General features: G+C 42.8%; 1 protein-coding gene across 1 annotated transcript; it reads right to left on the bottom strand.

Moving 5' to 3' along the window:
* Positions 1 to 5929: 5929 nt before the first annotated feature.
* Positions 5930 to 10565, bottom strand: sgca (sarcoglycan, alpha). The gene is made up of 8 exons (XM_079756578.1): positions 10443 to 10565; positions 10161 to 10312; positions 9775 to 9841; positions 9408 to 9606; positions 9069 to 9237; positions 7931 to 8139; positions 7277 to 7303; positions 5930 to 6185 (listed from the first exon to the last, which is right to left on the bottom strand). The coding sequence occupies exons 1-8, from the start codon at positions 10486 to 10488 to the stop codon at positions 6005 to 6007; spliced, it is 1050 nt and encodes a 349-aa protein (XP_079612704.1). The 5' UTR covers positions 10489 to 10565; the 3' UTR covers positions 5930 to 6004.
* Between the last annotated feature and the right edge of the window lie 86 nt (positions 10566 to 10651).

Genomic DNA, 10651 nt, shown 5'->3' with positions numbered 1-10651 from the left:
CCTGTGGCTGTGTTAATGTATTTAATTTGGTAATGCGTTTCCCTAGTTGGAGTGAGAGTAGATGCTAAGACTGCAGTCTGCTGCGAGTTGATTCATGTTCCATTCTCCCCATAGAAGCAGCAGCTGGACCTTCTGGTCGATTTTAGTGCCTTTTCTAAGAAGTGGCATGACTACAATCCTACAGTAGAAGCGTTTTAACCTTTGGTTTGCAGTTTTAAACTGGAATGACTAGAGTGAGATTAATTGGTTTTGAAAGATCCAAATATAGATCCATTATAGTATGCATCTTGTTAGATTCGAAAACTAATTACAAAATGAGGCTACATAAACTATACTGTGTAGAAGGGTATTGACACACAACCAAGACTGATATGTATTGGAAGCATAGCTTTGTTTCTTTATTTTTTCAGAAACGTTAGAAATAGCACTATCCAACATCGCCCTCTAGTGTCATCGCTTAGTAAATACATGTTAATAATAAAACCGTGAAAGACAATTTATTACGTCATGTTTTCAGTGGATATAATGTATAACTAATATTTTTGAAGCACGAAAAACAAAAGAAGTAAACATTCAGCATGTGGTTTCCTGTATATATTGGGGGGGAAATTCACCAGCCCCCATTTTAGAAACAAATAAACATAAGTTTGTCTACATGATCCTCTCCAACATCGAAGGTAGACCAGGTGGGCTTTACCATGGCACAGTGGCGGATTCAGAACGTAATTTATGGGTGGGCCTAGGAATATCTGGATGGGCCTTGGTTTTTTCAAAGATCAAACAAACATGTATACATCAGTGGAGGCTTCTCCATTGAGGAGAGGGAGGAAGATCCTCCTTAACATTGTTGAGAATAAAAAATGTAGATTGCCAAGACTACTGTAATGAATTAATGCCCTTAAATATGACTACTTTAATGCCTTTGGATATATAATCAGTCCCTCCAGAAAAATGCTGCGTTTTTTTGTGATTGTTGCGGCCAAAAATCCTTGATTATGCGGCACGTTTTCTTAAAAAATGCGATGAAATATGCGGCATATTTATGCAATTTTATGCAATGAAATTGTGTGAACTTGCAAAAATTGCAGCTTTTCGATGACGTTCACGTTGCGTAATTACGTCACTTCATAACGTTCCCATGGCAACAGGGGGAAATGGTTGCTGTTGTGTGAAGTAAACACAACATTTTTCAACTTTCAGCTAAGATATATGTGACTTTTTTGCAACGAAAATGCAGGGATTATGAAATCATGCAAGCCCCGCGCGGAAATCGGCAATTTATGCAGTGAAAGTGCGGCATATTTGAAAAAATGCGGCCCCCGCATGAATATGCGGACTTTGGCTGATTATGCGTTGAACTATGCGATCGCATAATCGCGTATTTCTGGAGGGACTGTATAATGTTCTTTTCCCTGGGTAAAGGGACATTAGCACCCCCTATCGCCTATTGACAATTACTTCAGGGAGGAAGGTCCTCCCTCAGTCTCCGTTGACTCCCATTCATTTCCCCAAAAGTACTGGCGACCGGTGAATAACATGGGTTTCAATGGGAGAGAGGACGAGAGTCCTCCTCTAAGGCGTCTGATTCGCGCAAAAATCTAGTCGCGCTGGGCTATGAACCAATAAGCAGGATCCCTGGCTGGTGAGCAGTGTTGCCAGATTGGGCAGATTTCCCACCCAATTGGCTACTTTTAACCACGTTAGGCTGGGAAAATTATCATTGGGCGGGAAATCTGCCCAATCTGGCAACGCTGTCGATAACAAACCCGCTCTGCCTGCATTGCTCGCTCAGTCTAAGAGACGCAAAGCAGGTGAAATCGTCTGAAGGAAAATGAGATTCTAACATTTGCGAATAAAGTGTACAATGGAAACATTGGAAACAGAGGACATTGTTCATGTTTAATTAATCAAAGCATTCCATTCATTGAGTTACAGTGCTAAGTTGGCGACCAAAAAAAAAGGTAGACCACTTCGTAAAATCGAGATCACCAAAAGCAATGGCAACGTCAGTGTTGTGGGTGCCATATGGTTTGCTAGGTACTCATGGCTTACTGCTAGCAATCAACTGTATTGCTGGCCCTGTTTGCTAATGAATAATGGCAAATCTCCAACGTGGGCTGTTCATGGTTTCACGTGTGGGATGTGAAAAATCTTGATAGGGCAACCAAACGCCACGACAAGTGTCAAGTTCACGTTGGTGCTGCTATGCGACTTTCCTTGCTAGGCACCATGCCTATAGATCAGGTTGTTTGAAATAATGTTCTCGTTCTTTTACTAGTTCGTTACTCTGACCGTTCTGTTAGATATTGTGGAAAGGGTGAATGATTCAGAGCGTGATGCATTTTAAATGGCATCACTTTTGGTCTGAGTCTTTTCTTAAAACAATTGTAACTGAAAATAAACATAGCTAAATTACAACCAATAACTTCAGTCATTGAGGGCAAAAATAGGCCCAGATTTTTTTATTTACTTTAACAAATCAAGAATCAAGGCCTGATTTGACTAATGGGCTTTGCATCCTTTCCTTCTGCTCGTCCATTTCAAAGACATGCTGCCCACCAGCTTTCAAATTACAGTGATTCCACTGGTGGCTTTGTATCAATTTTATTCACATAACTATCCTTCCCTGCTATTTTGTAGTTCACCAAAACACCCTGAAACAACTTGAGTCTCACATTCTTATGCCACCATACACCAACAGTGCAAGCAGGCCAATGGCAACCAAGCATGCAGTCCTTCCTCCCTCACTTTAAAAACCACCAGCCGCCACTGGTATACGGGGGTCAAACGAATCGAATATATATATATATATATATATATATATGTTTGTTTAATCGTATACAATTCTATACAATCATGAAGTGGAGAGAACGTGCAGATCGGCAGTACATTTTAATATGCCTTTTACTCATGTCAGAATATTACATAATAAAAACACAAATCCAACGCTGCATAGCTCACATTAAAGTGACTACAACCCGAACATGAATATGGGTCAAACGAATTGAATGAATTAACATTCAGAAAAAAAACTTTCAGAAACAGCAATAATGCCACGGCGGGCCAGCATACAAAACCCGGTCTAACCGGAGCTTCTACACAAGACAGAGTCTTATATAGGCTACCTATATGCAATTATTAAGTGGAGAGAACTTGCAAATCTGTAGTATTTTAATATGCCTTATACTCATGTCATATCACATAGGCAGATGTAGGATAATAACAAAATAAAAACACTGCATAGCTCACGTTATATAGTGACTACAACCCATAGGCCTACATGAATATAAATGGATCAAACGAATCGAATGAATTAAAGGCTGTGTTGCAGGGTTTATTTTCCAACGAATTTGTGCAATTTGCTTGTTGGTATTTAAGATTTAAACTGTTATTTATTGTATTTAATGTTGTTAGGTATCACAAAACGGAATGTAATACAGAAAGTAGGCACTATTTTAGCGGTTTGCTATTGATTCTAATTTCCCCCAGAATGCATTGCATGACGTCACGTTGGGGAGACTCGGACCAAAGCGCATTGAGACCCTTGAGATTAGAGACTAGTATGAGAGTGTTCAGAAGATTATACAGATACATAGATAAATACATAGATATTATATATAGTTAGTATATGCTACATGTGAACCTCTTAAGATGGCGCAATTTGATTGGTTCGCTATCTCGGGATATTGGGCAATATCCCGTGATTGACATCTCAAACTCGATATTGTTTTCATCGCAAAATGTCAGCTGATAACAACAAATAAACCTTCGGTCTCGGGGGCTTTTCCCCACTATTCACTTCGCCTTCGGCAAATAGTTGTTGACTAATAGCCTAGATAGATAAATTGCCTAGTCAAATCTTTATTAATACCAAACTACACGTCTGGAATTCATTTAGGTGATTCGGCTCACACAGTATAGCCTACAAGACCACACAGAACAAGGGAGACAACAAGTCTGACTGGACATACACAAAATACATCACATTAAAACTAGACCCATGCGTTGATAGATAGATAGATAGACAGATAGAAAGATAATTAAATATGTTATATTATTTGCCTTGTGGAGCCAGCCAATCCTGTGCTCGTATGCAAATTAGCCATGTGCGCCTAACACAAGAAAGAGTAATGTTGAGAAGTCACGCTAAAAACGGATAGCAAGCGAAAGCCGAACCATACTGTATCAATCACATACTTTGCGTCCATTCTAACCTATGGTATGAGGCTAGTCTTTAAATCTTTGCAGTGACTGAATGTTGATGATAAAACGGATTGTTTTGCATAAGATGATTGTGCGACTGTGCGTGTGTCCTTTTCGGCTTTGGCATACTGCATGGTTATGAAGGCTTTGTGGTTAGTTGTGGTCTTAGTGAAGCAGCCTAGCCTTGGAATTGGATAAGTTGGAGTGATTGTGTAGTACGGGCGTGCGAGAGTGAGAGAGAGAGAGAGAGAGCACACCCGCCGTGGTGATGTTTGGCTTGTTGTGGGCTGTCTGTCAGCATCCGCCGGGTTGGACGGTGTGCTTTGTGTATGTGTTCAATGTACATCTGTCTGGTCGTATTTGCTGTAGATTGATGGTTAAATAATGTCACACCACGATCGGTTATACTTGCAGGCACTCATTTGCAAGTGCACCGATTGCTGTCCGATAGGCTAAGTTAGCCCATAGCTAGCATTATGCCTTCTATTTCTAGATCTTCTGACTAAGTTTACCGGTACTTACGACATAATCGCTGTCACTAGATGACTTTCACTCGGTGCTATTCACTCACAGTAAAAATAAATAAAAGTGTCGTTATTGTATGCACTGTTGTTCATTAACTCCAACTTGCTAAATGATAGCAACTCTCCACTCATTCTCCTCTGACCATGCATTTAATTGGCTTTGACCGCCATCAGTTCTCGGCAATTCCTCATTCGCCCTCTTACGTCTGACAGGTTCGAAATTATACTGCTGTGGGTCATCATACATGTTATTTGCGGTTCTTGCCACCTCTTAGACGCCATAGTTCTAGTCGTAGGCTGAGGCTACCTCCCCAACGTGACGTCATCGCCGAATGGCGTTAGAAAACACCCGTTACTGCCTTAAACGATAAAAACTTAAATGATACACATATTTTGAGTGCTTTATGTACCCATTAATCAAAACTTCCGGTTAACCTGCACGTAGGCCTTTAATATTCTGAAACAACTTTCAGAAACAGCAATAATGCCACGGCGGGGCAGCATACAAAAACCCGGTCTTACCGGAGCTTCTACACAAGGCGAAGTCTCCTAGGTTTCGAGTTGAAAAAGTTGATTATGTCATCATAAGTGACTCAACGAGAGCTGTTTAGCCATTGCTAATTGAGGCTGCTATCTGATGGTGCACGAAACCGCCATCCGCTGTCTGCGTCGACCATGATGTTGCGTAAAGACGTCACTGGACAGAACTAATGAGTACGAGAGGGGTTTCTGAATATTGTTATTTTTTGGTAGCTACTGTAAATATTTTAAATTATGAATGTATTCAAGACAAAAACATATATTGTATGAGAAAAAACAATTAAACATTAAAAAATATATATATATTTTTTTTTTTTTCATGAATCTGATTGGGTGGGCCCACTGTCAATCTGTCAATCACCGTAGATCCGCCCCTGCTTCAGATAGAGCTATGATATCGCTGTGTGAAAATGTGATTGACAGGCTAAATGGATTCCCTGAACCAATATGAGAAAATACCCCCTGATTGGCCAGATCTAAAATCTCATGCAGTCAGGTGTGCAGTGAATTAGAAAGGACACCTAACAGAGCCTTTCGCTCACTAAAAGATTATGAGTTGATCTATGGAAATTCAAACAAATGAGAAAGCTCCAGTATTAGCAGTTTAATCAGAGTGCAAGTCAAGTCAACAACATGTGTATAGTCATTGAGCCAACCCAAGGCAACCTACAATGAACTCAGATACAGACGCATTCTGACATGGGGGATCAAACCCAGATACTGTCATTACACGCGCCTTACTGTTGGGCCATGATGAGGGGGATGCTGGGGCTGTCTGACTGCAGGGGGGCAAACCTCTCCCCGGTGCGGAAGTTAAACATGGGCAGGGTGGAGAGGGGAGCCACGCGGCGCCCCTCCGCCATGCTCCTCAGCTCGTCACGGTTCCCGTGGATGGTGTGGTGGTGGTACATCTGGATCCTGCAGGGGGCGACAGAGGTGAGGCTTTATAGAGGACTATCGTGGTGCTGGTGGAGATGGAGGGGAGGCTTTACAGAGGACTATGGTGGTGCTGGTGGAGACGGAGGGGAGGCTTTACAGAGGACTATGGTGGTGCTGGTGGGGACGGGGTGAGGCTTTATAGAGGACTATGGTGGTGCTGGTGGGGACGGAGGGGAGGCTTTACAGAGGACTATGGTGGTGCTGGTGGGGACGGGGTGAGGCTTTATAGAGGACTATGGTGGTGCTGGTGGGGACGGAGGGGAGGCTTTACAGAGGAATATGGTGGTGCTGGTGGGGACGGGGTGAGGCTTTACAGAGGACTATGGTGGTGGCTGTTGGCTTATTATGGAAATGCATAGACGTTAAACTAATTTGTTATAATAATTGTTAAATCGCTCTTTGTTCCGACAGCCATCACTGACAGTGTTTTGTCTGTGTGGCTCCCAGTCCCACCTCTTTATTTTCGAGGATCCTGTTCCCATTTTATTCAATCAGGAGAGCGAAATCTGCAAATATGTAATGATATGTAAATATGTATGTCTGCGATATGTACTTTTTAAAAGTTGTCATCACTCTTTGTTCTGACAGCCATCATTGATAGTGTTTGGTCGGCGTGGCTCCCAGTCCCATCGCATTTTCTACTATCCTGTTCCCATTTTATCCAATCAGGAGACAGAAATCTGCAAAGTGGTGGTCCTGTGTGCTCGATCGGCAGTAGGCTGCAGTGTTGCAGTGTTGACTGACAATGGAGGAAACGGGCAACGCTACTGATTCCTGCGCCCCCTGGGGAACGGATTACACAACCTATCACGCCAAGCAAGGAACGGCTAAAGAAAAGAAACAAGAGACCGCTGCCAGGGCACAGACAGGAGTCACGTAAGACTAACTGCAAAACTGACAGGAAGTTAGCCAACAAAAACGACATCGCTCACAGCGCCCTTAGGAGAGTAGAGACGTTATTGATGCACATGGAAATGTGGAGTTTAAAGGTTTGTGAGAGGTACTAAAAATTAATCTATGGAGATGAAGAAAGGTGAACAATTCAAATCCAAATGGGATGATGGACTTACTCTGAAGTCTTTATGTTCCTCTTCTCCCTGTGAGGAAAGAATAACATATTAGCATTTGAAGAACAAACACATAAGCTAAGCTTCTGAAAGAAAAGTAATATATCAATAGACAATTCTAAATATTCCAACAAACCAAAACAAACACCTCCGCCAACCACAATAACAAACCGCCCCTCGGTCCCAAAAACAAACGCCCCCGAATCACAGAAACTAACACGCCCTAATCACAAAAACAAACGCCCCCGAACCACAAAAACAGACATCCTCAACGACTCCTTCCAGTGTAGCGTCTTTCTAACTAAAGTATGTCGTCCATGTCGGTAATAAAGGGTTCCTAACTTAGCACTAGGAGGGATGCTGATAAGCAATGCTGAGTCCAAATCTATCCTTCAGTGATGGATAGATAGAAAATAGGGCTACTTTAATTACACCATTTAAAGAGTGAAGAAGTAGAAACATCGACTAAACTACAGACTGGCTTTCACCATGATGGTTTAGACGGGGGGGAATACCATTCAAACACAAAATATCACACATTGTTTACAAGTGTAGTGTGACACACGCGCACACACACACACACACAAATGTACCGTCCTTTTCGACGACAAATTGGTTCAAATGAAAGAGTAAAAGCCAAGGCCTCTAAACACGTACACTCCCTCCCGTCGGCAGCACATGACGTAGGCCAGCAGCGCCAGGAGGATGAGGCCCAGGACCAGGGGCACGATCACCGTCACCAGGTAGTCCGGGAGGAAGTCCCTGCTAGGGGGGGCCTCGGGGGGGTCAAACACCCCCCCGTCCTCCAGGACCCCGGGGCCCATGGTCGGGGGAGGGGCGGTGGGCTCCGGACTCGAGAAGTCAAACTAAGGAGTGAAAAAAAGACAAAACAGGAACTGACGACGAGTTCATGGTGCGGTTGAAGAACAAAGGATGTGGGGAGCTTTACGTCACAAAAGTAAAAGCTATCAAGTCATTCAAGTTTCCAAATATAGTCTTCAAAGTACAAAGAAGAAGAAGAGATCAAGGTTGTAGAGTGATAGAAGGGAAGGTTTTAGTTTGGCAATAGGGCTCTTCAAAGCACAGCGTTTCTACTAAAACAATCAGACCAAGAACATTTCTTCAAAACGTTATCATTACATCAATAATATCAATGAGTTTACAGCCATGTTGGCTGTATCAACTGAGAAATGCCTATGAAATCTAAACCAACAATGATGTTTTGACTCATTCACATTTAACATTGTGTATGTTGAGGAGGTTACAATTATTTGTGGCGACGCAGAAAGGCGGCAGGCCTGGAAAATTATCTCAAATGTAAAAATGGATTCAGGCCAAAACACTGCGTTAAAGCCAATAAAGTGACGTGGTTCACGTGGTGGGCTCTCAGCAGCTGGGTCTTGCACCAGGGGATGCAGTTACACTGTGTTAATGCTGATAAAGTAAATGGGTTAACACGGTGAACACTGAGTTACACTGTGTTAAAGTTGACATATTATACCATCAGGTTTGAGTGTGATTGGCCATTACAAGCTGTTTTGAAAAATATTCTTCTGACGTCACAAGTGGGCGTGTCAAACTAAAAGTATGATGGATAGATGAGCAACGTTTGCGATAGTCCACTGGGTAGGCTGGTATCCAGCACACATCTAGTTGGACAAGCCCACTTGTGATGTCAGGAGAGGCAGATTTTCCAAACGGCTTGTAACGGCTAATCACACTCACACCTGGTGGTATAATATGTCACTTTTAATGATAATAAGGTGACTTGGTTAATAAAGTGGTGAGCTCTCACCAGCTGGGTCTTGCACCAGGTGATGCAGTTGCCGGGGATGTTGCAGAAGTTGCACCCCCCGGGGATCTTCACCCTGGCCCCCGCCTGGCACTGCCTCTGCTGGTCAGGGGTCAGCACCTTCAGCAGACACTCTGAGAAGTACTGCTCTGAGCCCACCTTAACATACACCCTGACACAGCACCCCAGATGATACACACATGGATGGGTAGGATTTTACAATCGACTTGAGTATATATATATTAAAAAGAAAATACATTTTTGGTAGACTTGAACAATTGTACCATATGACTGCAAAAAAAAGGGAATACCCTAAATAATTGTTATGCCATCACGACCTACCCCTCGTAGTGGCCTGCCAGCGGAAGGGGGACTCTGCCTCCTCGGTCGAGTGCGTTGGTGATGTTGACTATCTCCAACTCCGTTGTCTTCCAAAGCTTCTGCAAGTCTTGCTTTATCTCATTCTGAACGCTAGAGGGCAGCACCTTCTCTATCTCTCTCAGCTTGAGGAAGAATTCTGCTTGGTAGGGCAGCATGTTTTCTAGGGACAATACACCGTGGAAAAACGAGGACCAAAATAAACATCTCGTGTCGGTTTTGGCATGAGGAGGATGTCTAGCAGCCTACCCCCTTTTCACATAAGCCATCTCTCCGATTAAAAACATGCACTGTACCATAGAGGTAATTATTGATGAATGCATAGGCCTACCCGCAAAGGCTTGTATGATGAGTTTCTCCTTGGTTGTTTCATAAGTCCGTTTATTAATGGCATAAATCTGTAAACAATTATAAAAAATATCATTTGTAAGCAACGTGAATTACAGTTTAGTAAGCCTATATACATATCATCACTTATGCGACTAAACGAATAGTCTTTCTTTTCACAGTGTAATAAACACGTTTGCATCATTTTTTAAATGATTTACAGATACACAGACAACAACATACAACATGTTGTTGTCTGACAACAAATGATGTCACTGAGAAAAACTTGACAACAAATGATGTCACTGAGAAAAACTCAATGCACAAAAACACAACACACGCCTCTGACATGTTTTTAATCAGCTGACAGGTGAAGCTGCGCATGGATACCTCGATGATGCTCTTCCCCGCAGACGTGGGGCTGCCGTAGAGGAAGCCGTTGTCGTAGGGGTGTCTCTGGGTGAGGCGCAGCCATTCGGGCAGGTCGGGGGAGTACTGCAGGTTGCACTTGAACACCATGGGGTCATTATACAGGATGCCAGCTGAGTGGGGTTCGGGAAGAGACCAAAGAGGGGGAACTCACGGTTCATATCATGTTATGTGGAAGCGTAACAGTGTGTAATTGTCTCATAATGGACAGTCATGGGAGGAATGTAGAAGGGGGGTTCTTACTGAGGACTGACAAGGGCTGAAAGTCATTTTGGAACGTTTCCCTCATCAGCTCGAATGTGAATAACTTCCCCACGGGAATGTTGAATTTGATATCCGCATCGGCCCCCAAAGAACAGATGGCACATACTGTAGATATAAAAGATATAATAGAAATATGAAAATATGAATAGTTAGTAATAATAACAGTAAGTAATGCACGCACGCACGCA

The sequence above is a fragment of the Pollachius pollachius genome (genome assembly GCF_949987615.1).
Source record: "Pollachius pollachius genome assembly, chromosome: 19".
In the NCBI taxonomy this organism is placed as follows: domain Eukaryota; kingdom Metazoa; phylum Chordata; class Actinopteri; order Gadiformes; family Gadidae; genus Pollachius; species Pollachius pollachius.
The sequence above is the reverse complement of the archived record's forward strand: the minus strand, read 5'-3'. Positions and strand labels throughout refer to the sequence as shown.